The 13,217-nt window shown below is 42.4% G+C and overlaps 1 protein-coding gene across 2 annotated transcripts in view; it reads left to right on the top strand.

Annotated features, from left to right (window-relative positions):
- Efhc1 (EF-hand domain containing 1) overlaps window positions 1-13,217 on the top strand; it is a 43,012-nt gene that overhangs the window by 20,230 nt on the left and 9,565 nt on the right. For both annotated transcript variants that reach the window (XR_004608567.2, XM_034522059.2), the window contains exons 6-9: window positions 683-903; window positions 2,514-2,654; window positions 5,244-5,457; window positions 6,024-6,171. Coding sequence is in view for 1 of the 2 variants with exons in the window: in XM_034522059.2 (XP_034377950.1) it covers window positions 683-903; window positions 2,514-2,654; window positions 5,244-5,457; window positions 6,024-6,171 (724 nt within the window). In the remaining variant the exon portion in view is untranslated. The remainder of the gene's footprint in view (window positions 1-682; window positions 904-2,513; window positions 2,655-5,243; window positions 5,458-6,023; window positions 6,172-13,217) is intronic.

Genomic DNA, 13,217 nt, shown 5'->3' with positions numbered 1-13,217 from the left:
TATATCACATATCATTTGAGAACATGCTGATCTGAAATAAGTCAACCCTTAGTTCTCAAAAAAAGAAAAAGGAAACCACTGGTAAAACTAGTCTTATTTCCCAAATGCAAGACTCGTTCAGTATTTGAAGGTGATCCCTATATTAGTGGATTATTGTAATCCTCTCATTAATTGTTATGCTCCTGCCTCATATATGTGACTAAATTATGCTCTGTTCATAGCAGTGGTAATTGTTGAGTGGACGGCAAAACATTACCTATGCTATTATTATTTAGTGTCTATCTCAACAGAGTATTTTCTCCACAAAGATAGGAGTTGTTTTTACACAATTAATTGTGTAACCTCAGTGGTTAACAGTGCACTTTGTGTGCAGATAATTTCTAATAATTGTTGGGTAGAAGATGGGGTGACAAGCTGGAACCAGCTCTCTTATATGCCTCATATGACTAGGTATTAATTCTGTGGAACTCCGAGGTTGGTGATGATAGTGCCAGCTGAGTGTAGAAGAGATTTTGTGAAAAATGTCTTGTATTCTGATAAAGATTGAAAAGCCCAGCCTGATGACACACCAGTAGGTACTGAACCCTTAACTAGAGCCAGACCTCAAGAGTACTCAGTTCTCCATGTCAAGCCTTCTTTCCCTGTTTATTCCTTCACCCTTCTAACCCCCGTCTCCTATTAGAGAATTTCCCTCAGTGTGTGCTGGAAATCTCTGATCAAGAGGTGTTGGAGTGGTACACTGCCAAGGACTTCATTGTGGGGAAGCCACTCACCATCCTGGGGAGGACCTTCTTCATCTATGACTGTGACCCATTCACCCGACAGTTCTACAAAGACAAGTTTGGAATGCCCGATTTACCACCAGTTGATGTGAGCAAGAAGGAGCCACCTCCCGTAAAACAGGTAACGGGATAGAGGTCCCGAATATGGTAAGAATAAGATGTAGAAACTGAAGAACTCCATAAAAACGGATGACTTCTGTATGACAAAGGCTCACAAAAAAAGAAATACAGAGCCCGGCACTGTATGAAATTACCCACAGCCTAGCAATAACCAAAGAAGTAGAGCATCAATAATGAGGTTTTATAATCTGCTCAATTCTAGGGATTTTTCAGTATCTAGTGTTTGTCTCATGAAAATGCAATTTTCCTATACCGTTCTTGGGAAAGCCAGTTAGAATGACCTTTCTGAGGTGCTATCTGTTGTCATTTTAATTCCTTAGAATTTTGTTTATCTTTGGCCTACAAAATATGCTTTGAGAACTGTAAAGGAGTGCATGTTTTATGCAGGATGAAGAATGAGGTTGACAAAACACATTTTTTTAAAAAAATTTAAAAATTTTTTTCCCATTTTTTTTTTTTTTTTTTAGAAGCAAGGTTTCTCTGTGTAGCCTTGGCTGTCCTAGTCAATCTCTAGACCAGGCTGGCCTGAAACTCTCAGAGACCTGCCTGTCTCTGTCTCCTGAGTGCTGGGATTAAAGGTGTCTACCACTACCGCCTGGCTTTTTCCAAGTTTTAAATCATGTACAAATCCATACAGCATCCTATCTTAACTACTTCTGCTTTAAAGCATCCAGTTCAATGGCATTGACTCAGAGTAGATTCTGTAGATTCAAGTGGTTTCCCCACTGCTTTGAAGTCAATCCGTTTCCCACATTGTGAAGGGTTTCTTTTGTTTTGTCTTGTTTTGAATGCTGGCCATCAAACCTGGGATGTTGCACATGGCGGACAAGTCCTCTGCTACCTAGTTACATCTATAGCTCTCTTAAACTACATAGAAGACAAAATTACGGCATTGCAACCCAGCATTACAATAATACTTACTCGTGGATTGGTTTGTAATGTCTCTCAATGAACCTCTGTGTTCAATGTCCTCTCGCTTTGCATACTGCTTGCCCATCAGGTGCAGAGGTAACTAACTCCCCCCAGCTTTTGTTCATGTAGACGTGCCTTAATTTGTCCGTCATTTCTGAAGGACAGCTTTGCTGCATATGGAATTCTCTACTGGCATGTTTTATTTCTTTTTATGTTTTGAATGCGTGCTGTGGCGTGTGTGGAGGGCAGGAGAGAACTTTTGGGAGCTGGTTCTTTCCTTCCACTGTAGACTCCAGGGTTGAAATTCAGGTCGAGAGGCTTGTGTGGCAAGTGGTTTCACCTCTATGAATCACCCTGTGGGCAGGCCCTCTTGGATCATTTTTAAGACCATTGTTCTAAAGCCGCTGTCCAGCACACCTCCCTTGGATCTTCTTCAGGGATAACATCTGCTTATTTTCTTTTTCCTTTAAATGTGCCAATTTCCTAGTTCTTTAATGTGTCTTGTGACTCGCTGAGAATAGGACATTTACGCATTTGTTTTTGAGATGAGCTCTAATTACATAACCCAGGTTGGCCATGAATTCGCCATCCTTGGAAATTGCTTTTGAGTGTTTCTGAGCTGGCTGACCTTTACGAAGACACTCACAGCGACCTCTAGTGGAATGCAGATGCCAGTAGCCTTTCTTCTTCTATCTCCAGGAGTTGCCTCCTTATAATGGCTATGGACTGATTGAAGACTCTGCTCAGAATTGTTTTGCTCTCATTCCCAAAGCTCCGAGAAAAGATGTCGTTAAAATGCTGGTGAACGACAACAAGGTTCTCCGCTACCTGGCGGCACTGGTGAGTGCCTCTGTTACACCTGCAGATGTGTATAACGTACTCGAGTCATTTGTGTGTTGGCAGACCTTTCTAGTTCTATTTCCTGACGAGTAGAAACTGCCTTACCGATTTTTAGAACTTGCTGCATAACTACATTGGATACATTGTATATTAAGTATAAAAAGTTGAAGTATACTAGTTTAATAGATACTGCCTTTTGAAATTTTTAAAAATTACGTTATGTGTATAAATGGTTTGCCTGTGTGTTTGTTCATGTGCTGTAGAGATCAAAAAGTTGCTTGACCTGCCTTCCTCTGGGAATGTTGGGAATGTAGTTTGCAACTTATTGATCCAGGCTCCACTCTTATCCTCCAGAATTTAGGCTTTGCTTCTTCCACACTCCTTCTCCCTAAAACCTACAGCATACTTCTAGGCCATAAAACTCATCTATGTACTTTACAACAGCCTAAGTGACTTCTCCGTTACCTTAGAGCCAAGCCAAATCCTGACTTCTCACAGACTATTATGTTTGCCTGCCATTCTCCCTAGACCCTTATCTTGAGAATTGCTTCTAAGTCAACAGAACCAATGTTATGGTCAAAGCCATATGTACTTTGGAAAGAACTTCAGTGCAAACATATCTTAACCTTTGTAATACTCACGGGACTGAGTTAATTCTTTGAGAAAACTTGGCTAAAATAAAGGAATGGGCATCAGGGTCTTGAAGTTTTGGCCTGGTACTGGTATCTGAGTTGGGCTGAAGAGAGTTTTATTTTTGCCCCTTTGTGTACCATTTTCCTCCTGTCCAGAAGGCTTGCAGGGATCACCACAATATACCGTGTGTGTGTGTGTGTGTGTGTGTGTGTGTGTGTGTGTGTGTGTGTGGTGTCCATAAGGCCAGAAGAGAGGTGTCAGATCCTACAAGCTGAGTAACAGGTGGTTGTAAAGGTTGTGTCTTAAGGTTTCCGTTGCTGTGAAAAGACACCATGACTAAAGCAACTTACAAAGGCAAACATTTGACTGGGGCTGGCTTATGGCAGGAAACATGGCAGCATCCAGGCAGACATGGTGCTGAAGAAAGAACTGAGAGTTCTACATCTTGATTCCAAGGCAGTCAGGAGTAGACTTTCCCTTCTTCCCTGGGCGGAGCTTAAACAAAGGTCCTCAAAGCCCACCCCCCACAGTGGCACACTTGCTTCAACAAGGCCACACCTTCTAATACACCACTTTCCTAGGCCAGGGCTAAGCCTATTGAAACCACCACAGGTTGTGAGTCACTGTGTGGGTACTGGAAATTAAACCCAGGTCTTCCGGAAGAACAGCCAGTGCTCTTAACTCCTGAGTCTCCAGTACGCTAGCTCTTTACATGCTGCCTTTGATATATAGCAAACTATTTTAAAGCATGGAGCTTAAAAAGAAATGTAAGTTCAAGATCAAACTCAAGCTTAAAAAGATGGGTTCATCTTATTTAAAGAGATAAAGAGCAAGAGCGAGGATTTCAACACAGAATAAAAGACACCCCCCCCAAACCATTTTATTTTGAGGATAAAGCTAAAAAAAAAGGTTCCCAAAAACACTTGTTAAAAAAAATCAATCTATCACTTTTTTAAAAAACAAATTTCTTAAGAAACAGAAAGTAAAGGAATTGTCTTAATCTTATAAACTACACCTACAAACGCCATGGGAGTTTCTAGGCAGAGCTGTACAAGGGGAATGACTCAAGTATAAGCCCAGGGTAGTTAATTCTGTAGCTGTAGGTGCGTCCTAAGCCCCTTGGGAGTAGAGAAGGCACCCACTGCATAGCTCTGAGCCCCGTACTGGCAGAAGACCTGTCCCATACGGCCCAGGTCCATAAGCATCGATCACTGCGGTGGTTTGAATGAGATGTACCCAGTACGTAATGAGCATCCGAATACTTGGTCCCCCGTTATTGGTGCTTTCATGGGAGACTTAGGAGGTTCAATTTTGCTGGGAGGAAGTGTGTCACAGCAGGGTGGGGATGGGGCTGGCCTCGAACTCATAGAGATCCACCTACCTCTGTCTCCGGCTTGCTAGACCTAAAAGCATGTGCCACCACAGATTCTCAGAATTGCGTCCAGCACTGCCCTCTGAGGTGGGGCCTTCTCAATACTATGTTGGAGCCTTTTGAAGGCTGTGAGCTTGTCAGGTTGCTGGGGTCACCTTTTGGGGGTGAGCCTTCTCCCCCTACTGGGGAGTTGTGTGGCTGGAGCCATGCTCAGCCTTTCTTCCCAGTGTTTGCTCTTGTGATTTGCTGCATCCTTTCATGGATGGAGACGCATCCTTTTGTAAACTGCCAAAGCACTTCCCCCTTTCTGTCTTTAGATTCTCAAGTCAACATCAAAACCCCAAGAGTAGTTCTTCTCCAAAACTAGAAGATCTACTAACACTGGGTCTACCCTCCCACGAGATAGCACTTAACTGAAGTTTAGTTAGGATGGCTTCCCTTTTGAGGCCTTCCTGAGATGAAGCCTGTCTGTGCCAGCCTGGACCCTCAGTACATGGCAGGTTTATATGAATCCAGCTTGGTTTCATTTGGACGTTCCTAGAAAGATCATAAACCTTGATATTCTCTTTCCTTCATCTTTCTAGGAATCCCCTATCCCAGAAGACAAAGACCGTCGGTTTGTCTTCTCTTACTTTCTTGCCACGGATATGATCAGTATCTTTGAACCACCTGTTCGAAATTCTGGGATCATCGGGGGCAAATTCCTGGGCAGGACTAAAGTTGTTAAATCCTTCTCTCCAGTTGACAACCCCATCTACTATGGACCAAGTGACTTCTTCATCGGTGCAGTGATTGAAGGTAAGCATAAACGTAGTTCAGAGTTGTCTGTTGCCTGGAAAATGGATTCTTCACAGCTGTGACTCACTGCATTCTTAAGCCTTATAAGAGGTATTTGACTGTGTCCTGACTAAGATGATACTAATATGACTGTGTTCATGATACCATTTCTTAATATCCTTGCTTGTCAACTAAACTATAAGTTGACTGTACTTATTGATACTACATTGTTGTTTATATCGGCTTCATTCATTAGATAGGACTTGAGGAAAACATTGCATATTAATGTATACAGCTGCTCAAAATTCACTAGTCTGGCCAGGTGTGGTGGCACACACCTTTAATCTAAAAACTTGGGAGGGAGGTGGGTCTCTGCATTCAAGGTCAACCTAGTCTATATAGTGGCTTCTAGGACAGCCAGGGCTTTGTAGAGTGACCTTGTGTCCAAAAACCAAACCAAAACAATTCACTAGTCTAGGTCACAAATGTTGACCTGTGGACTTATTGCTGCAGGGTTGACATTATTTTGCTCCTGAGTGCATGAGAGAATCAAAACTGAATTAAGTATGATGCTCCTCTCTCCTCAGTGTTCGGCCATCGGTTCGTCATCCTCGATACAGATGAGTATGTTTTAAAATACATGGAGAGCAATGCTTCCCAATATTCACCAGAAGCCCTCGCCTCAATCCAGAACCGGATCCAGAAGCAGGATCTTCCCGCACCAGAACTGGAAAGGTGTGTCTGACTGCCTAAGGTCAAGACTTGGCCCATGCAGGACATCTAGAAAGCAATTCCTATTTGTGTGATTGCATGTGTATGTGGCATATATGCACATGTTCATTCACCCATGTACAGAGGTCAGAGGAGAATGCTAAGTGTCCTGTTCTATCACTCTCTGCCTTCTTTCTTTGAGGTACAGTGTCCCACTAAGTCTGGAAGGTGCCCAAGAAGTCATCGATCCTCCCATCTCTGCTTCCCACAGCACTAGAGTTGATGGTGCAGCCACAACCGAGTGTTTTGTTTTGTTTTGTTTTTATGTAGGTGCTGGGACCTGGGCTCCCGATCTCAGAAGTCTTCCAGGTTTTATCCCTGTAGCAAATAGTTACTGAATGAATGCCTGTCTTGCTTCCTTCAAATGTTATCACTTGGCCACTAGTCTTATCAGTAAACAAAATAGATAAGAAATTGCTATCTTTCTGGAGTGGCCTAAACAGGAGTTGATAGAAACACAAGTTTGTCATCTGGGATACATCTGTGAAGTACAGTCTGTGATAAATACCCTTCAAAACTAAAGAAAATGTGGGTGACAAACATTATGAAGGTTGTCAGTGGTTTGCACTTGCTTGGTGGGAGAGGAGACACCTTGAGGGCAACCTGGAGCAGACTCTTAAACGGAAGAGAGATCTCTGGGTCTGTGTATAGCTGAGATTTTCAGGGTGAGCACAGACACCTGCCAGTTAGCGTGCTCAGCTGAGCATGTGCAAGGTACCGGCAAGACTGGTGGGAGTAGTTAGGGCAAGGGAGTGAGGGGAAGAGGGATATGTGCTGAAATGAAAAAAATTAACAAGAGAAAAAATCGACAAGGAGCTAAATGGCATAAGAGCCGCTGAGTTTTGGGGAGGGTACCAACTTTTTTTTTTTTCTGAAGGAAGCAGAGATCCATTGGAATTTGTGAGTAAAAGAACAGCAGGGTTTGATGTACGCTTTTAAAGGACTACCCTGTCTGCTGTATTGATGATCCAGTCAGAGCCACATGTGGTGGTGCATACCTAATTCTAGCACTAGGGAGGGACAGGCAGGAGGTTCAAGAGTTTAAAGGCCAGCCTCAGCTACATGGAAAGTCTGAGGCCAGCCTGAGCTACATGAGATTGAGAAGTGGAAGGGGAGAGAAGGGGAGATCAAGAGGGAGATTAGAAACAGGGGAGAGAGGGGAAAGTGTGATCAGGATGTAATATATGAGAAAAGAATAAAATAAAGTAATAAGGGCCTGGAGAAATGGCTCAGTGGTTAAGAGCCCTGGCTGCTTGCTCTTCCCCAGAGGTCATGAGTTCAATTCCCAGCAACCACAGCAATCTATAATGTGATCTGATGCCCTCTTCTGACATGCAGAGCATTCGTACTCTCTCTCTCTCTCTTATATTATATATTATATATTATATATTATATATTATATAGTATATAGTATATAGTATATAGTATATAGTATATAGTATATAGTATATAGTATATTATATATTATATAAATTATATATTATATATTATATAAATTATATATTATATATTATATTATATTATATTATATAAATTATATATTATATATATTATAAACATATAATTATCAAATAAATAAAAGTAAAAAGACAATCCTGTGGGAGATTGTTGCTGAGCATGAAGGCAGGAACACGAGGAAGTGATCTGATTGGCTGAGACAATGTGATGAAAGCTAAGCTACTCAGGAGATGTGAAAGAATCAGACGACTTCAAGCGGATTCTAGGATTGGGACCTGAGCAGCAGGAAGGACTTCCACCAGCTGAGATGTGGAGAATGGGGAGTGTGGGTAAAGGAGTTTGTTAGGGGAGTGTGGTGGAGATTTGGGTTTGGGAAATATTTTATATTTAGTAGATGAAATAGAACTAAGGATGAGCTAGCATTAAGCAGAGCAGGAAAGCAAGGGCTTCGACGAGGAGCTTCCTCAGAGTTCGTGTTTGCCTTAAGATGGAAAAAATATGAGGTAAAAAATACAAAAATACAAAAGCTGCCCGCCTTTGACCCCATCTCTCCAGAAGCCAAGGCAGAGCTACTGCAAATGTGAGGCCATCACAGGCAAGCCCCTGTGTCAAACAACAGAAGGGGTGTTGGTGCATGTTTAGATTCTGTGGGGAAGGGAACTGGCAGATTTGTGAGAGGTGGGCAGAATTGCTGAAGTGTGTGCGAGAGGATGAATTTAGCAAATAAGTGAAGAGAAGATGGTGCTTGTTTATCTAGCACAATGGTCCTAAAGCGTTTTAGTCTCAGACCATTCATACTTTACAAAAACACTGCAGGCCTGTATTTGTCATTTCTCTGTTGCTGTAGGGAAATTCTATAACTAAGCAATTTATAGAAGGGTTTATTTAGGCTTGTGGTTGAAGAGGGGTGAGAGTCTATTGTGGGGGTGCAGGAAACAGGAAGCAGGAAGCAGCAGGCATGGAGGCAGGAGACACATCTTCAAATGTAAGCACCAAGCAAAGAGAATGAAAAGGAAGTGGGGCAAAACTATAAACACTCAGTCTCCATCCCCCAGTGATGCCCCTCCTCCAGCAAGGCTCCGCCTCACAACCTTTGTTGTGAACCTTTCACAACCTTTCCAAACAGTGCCACCTGCTGGCGACCAAGTAATCAAATATGTGAGCCTGTGGGGAACTGTATTAGTCAGGGTTCTCTAGAGGAACAGAGCTTATAGAATATATGAATATATGCATATGATATATGTCTATATATATACATATATATGTGATTTGTATGTATATATGTGATAGATACATATATGTATATATGTGTATGTGTGTGTATATATATACATACACACATATGTATGTATATATATGTATGTGTATATACATATATATTTATATATATATATATAAATATATATGTATATGGTGGGGGAGAAAGAGGGAGAAAAAGAGAAGAGAGGGATTTATTAAATGACTTACAGGCTGTGGTCTAGCTAGTCCAACAATGGCTGTCTATCAATAGAAGGCCCAAGAATCCAGTAGTTATATTCAGTCTACAAGGCTGGCTGTCTCCACTGTATACACCAGAATCCCAAAGAAGGAGGCTGTGATGCCAGTGAAGGGACGGGCTTGCCAGTGAGAGAGAGGTCAAGTAGGCAAAGGCCAGCTTCCTTTGTCCATGTCCTTTACAATGGCTGCCAGCAAAAGGTGTGGCCCGGACTAAAGGAGCATCTTCCCACCTCAAAAGATCCATATTAAAAATGGTCATCCCACTTCAAATGGGATTTAACTTAATTAAAAAAAAAAATCCCTCACAGTGTACCCAGCAGCTTGGGTTTCAGTTAATTTCAGATGAAATGAAGTTGACAACCAAGAATAGCCATCACAGGGACATTTTCCATTCAAACCAGGGACACTAAAGATTTTTTAAATCTGTTCATATTTAACATATTGGAAATTATATATGAAAATGTTAAAATATTTATTTTTAAATATACTAACAAAGGTAACTGTTTTTTTTGAGACAGGGTTGCAGGTGTTCTCAGTTAGCCGTGAAATAGACACATAGCTGAGGCTGACCAGAATTTTGATCCTCCTGCCTCTACCTCCCAAACGCTGGGATTACAGGCTAATACACTACACTTCTGGTTTTATATGATGCCAGGTATCAAATCCAGCGCCTTACACATGCTAGGCAGCCACACTATGAACTGAGTCACTCAAAGGCTGGCAAGCCCTTCTAATTGTTTGTGTTAGTGTGGATGGAGTACAGTGGGCATTGGAATTTGTGAAATGTTTTATATATATATATATATCCCTTATTATTTTACTTACTACTGCAACAGAAAAAATGACCAATTATAATAAGTATTCACCATCAATTAAAAATGCATCTTAATTCCAGAGATGCTAAATGTGTATGTACATGTGTGTGTGTGTGGGGGGGGGTTGTCTTTCTGTCAGAGAAGCTGGAGACAGAGTTGAGCACTGCCTTTTGTCTGAGGAGCTCAGGGTCAGCCTGAGCCTCACACTGGTGGAAAAAATTTCTAGGCGAGTCAGTATGAAGCAAAGTTGAGGTTGTTTTATGAAAAGAGAGATTTTAATATAGATTTACACAAAGGCATAGAGAAGGGACAGAGGGAGGGAGGGACCGGAAGAGTGAGAAGGGGTAGGAAGATGTTTAGGGGTGAAGAGAGAGGGGGAGAGGAGAGAAGAAGAGAGGGAAGGCGGAAGGGTGGGGAGTAGAGAGGGAGGCAGAGAAAAGGCAGAAGAGAAAAGAGAAGAAAAGATGGAGAGAAGGGAGAGGTTTGAAAAAGGGCTGTTAGGCATACCCTAGGGTGGGCTCAGGCTCCCTGGGAGAGAATCATGGTTAAATATTCACAATAGTATATACATATGATTTTGATGGCTACCAAAACCACATTACTCAGAGGATTTGAAAGATAAAGTAAAAACATATTTTGGTATAATTATTTTTCTCTAAAAGCACTCTCCTTGCCAGACTTTAGGGCACAGGCCTGTGGTCCTGTCTACTCACAGCTTCAGGGCATTCCTGAAGAACTTAGTGATACCATGTTTCAAGAACAAAGATGAGACTGACGATGTAGCTCAGGGGTAGGGAACTTGCCTGGCATGCACGGGGTCTGATGTGTAATCTCTGGTATTGCAAAAATAGATAGATGAATAAATAAATAAGCAGATCCCTTTTTTATTAAATGAGGTTATAAAGTGGTTTCTCAGGTGCATCTTAAATGTTTAAACAAAGGGAAGAAGTGCTGACTAAAACCACAGGTCCAGAAAGACCAAAGGGATCCGTACCATATCATACCTCACACACAGCCAAATACATGTCCTGTTCAGCATTGTGAGATTTTTCTAAAAAAAAAAGGGGGGGGTGGACTTTAATTCTTTACAGGTGACTTGATGCCATTCAGTGAGAAGCTTAGTCTAGGTATTGGGGGGTGGGGGGTGAGGCCTGGAGGGGTGGGAGGGTGAGGGTTTGCCCCTTTCCCCCAACTTCCCCATCTTTCTTTCCATCCTGGTCCGTGAGAACTGAAGAAGTAGCGTGGCTGTCTAGGAAAGCCGAGGGTGCAAAGCAAGCGCTCGGGGCCCACTTGGTATTCATGGCCACTACATTCAATTCAACTAGTTCTCAAAAGGGTCCCCTTCTATTCTCTGTGCTAACACCCGCAGAGCCCGGGAGCTATTTGCTTAAGCACCTCTACCCTACCAGCAAAATCTTATTTTACTTTTGGCAACGAGGAAAAGATGCACGAGGGGCTCTGAGACCTCTCTACCCATCAAAGTCAGGGGACAGGTAGAGTTTGGACTAAAAGCACTGTTGCTATTCTCGGTTTGATCCTTCTTGCTTCCCCCAGTTGTTCCCGTGAGAGGAAACACTTGCAGATGACATGAGTCCCAGTGTCGTCCGTACTCCCGTGTCTTCAAGCCCGTCCAACTTTGGCTCTTTACCTTCTCATGTATTGCAAACGCTACACTAGGAAGTGCACATATTCTTCATTCAACCAATAATCCCGAGAACACTGCTCTGCCCCAAGAATCGTCATGCCTATGTATTTTCATGGCAGGCAACAATTACAAGAGGACGGAGTTTGGAACAGCCAGCCATTGTTTCCTCTGGACCAGAAAATCAGCATAGCACACAGAAAATTGACCGAATACTGATTTCGGCTTGAGGTTCTTAGGGAGTCTGAGGTCTCTTTTGCAATTAAAAAGAAATTGTAATTTTATGTGTATGGATGTTTTGCCTGTGTGTGTGTATGTATATATGTATGTATATACATACATATCTGTGCACCATGTGGGTGCCTGGTACCCACAGAGCCCAGAATAAGGCATGGGATCCTCTAAGAATGGAATCATAGATAGCTGTAAGCCATTATGTTGGGAGTGCAGCCTCTGAAAGAGAAGTCAGTGCTCTAACCACTGCACCATCTCTCCAGGCCTTTCTTGGCAATTTTGTGAACTCAAATTTAAGGATAAAAACCAGGTACATGGCTCACAGGCCCACCTCGTACACAGAAACCTAGCTGTATGACCAGCACACACATACACATCTCTATGCAGACTGCATCCTCTTTCCTTGAGCTTCCTCACTGGTGCCTTTCAGCTTCAGGTAGAACCCTGTCCCATCCAGTGAGTCTCCTAGTCCTTCCTTTCTCCCTTGGAGGTGTTTCCAGGGCGTCTCTCTTATCTCCCCATTGTCCGCAAGCCCCAACTCTTCCATGATTGCTGTATAATCCAAGTGTGAAAGCATCAAGGACTGGAGAGGTGGTTCAGCAATTAAGAGCACCAATTGTTCTTGCAGAGAGTTTGAGTTCAGTTCTGTTCCCAGCACACACGCAGTAGCTCAGTTATCCTTAACTCCAGGTCCAGCTGATGCTCTCTTCCAACCTCCATGGGTCCAGACATACATGTGCTACACATATATTCATGTAGGCAAAATATCCATGTGCGTTAAATAGGTAAGCCAAGAAAAAGAAAGAAAGAAAAGAGAAGAGAGAGAGAAAGAGGGAGAGAGAAGAAAGGAAAGGAAAGGAAAGGAAAAGAAAAGAAAAGAAAAGAGAAGAGAAGAAAACGGTCTAGTGGGCACTTCCTGGGCTCACTCATCTTTAGTTCAGAATATTCATGTCCTTTCTTTCTCACTGTCTCTTGTCTCTTGTCACCTTCTCTAAATGTGAGGCTTCTACTTTGCATCCCTGACTGCTTGAGAATCGAAACATTCTTCACGAATTGCTTTCTTGAAAGTCATTGATGATTTTCAAATATAGTAGCCTCAGCCAGGCAATGCAGCACACAATTTTAATCCCAGAACTCTGAAGGCAGAGGCAGGTGGATCTCTGAGTTTGAGGCCAGCCTCGTCCATAGAGCAAGTTCCAGAACAGTCAGGGCTACAGAGAGTAACTTTGTCTCGAAAACCAAAAACCAACAAACCAGTCAACCAAGCAATCAGAAACAACAACAAAACAAGTAGTAACAAGTAAATAAACGGCTTAAAAATTTCAAGAAAAAATAGTCTCACTCATTAGTTCAGCAGATATTTG

The sequence above is a fragment of the Arvicanthis niloticus genome, chromosome 17 (assembly GCF_011762505.2).
Source record: "Arvicanthis niloticus isolate mArvNil1 chromosome 17, mArvNil1.pat.X, whole genome shotgun sequence".
In the NCBI taxonomy this organism is placed as follows: domain Eukaryota; kingdom Metazoa; phylum Chordata; class Mammalia; order Rodentia; family Muridae; genus Arvicanthis; species Arvicanthis niloticus.
This window is presented reverse-complemented; position numbering and strand designations above follow the sequence as displayed.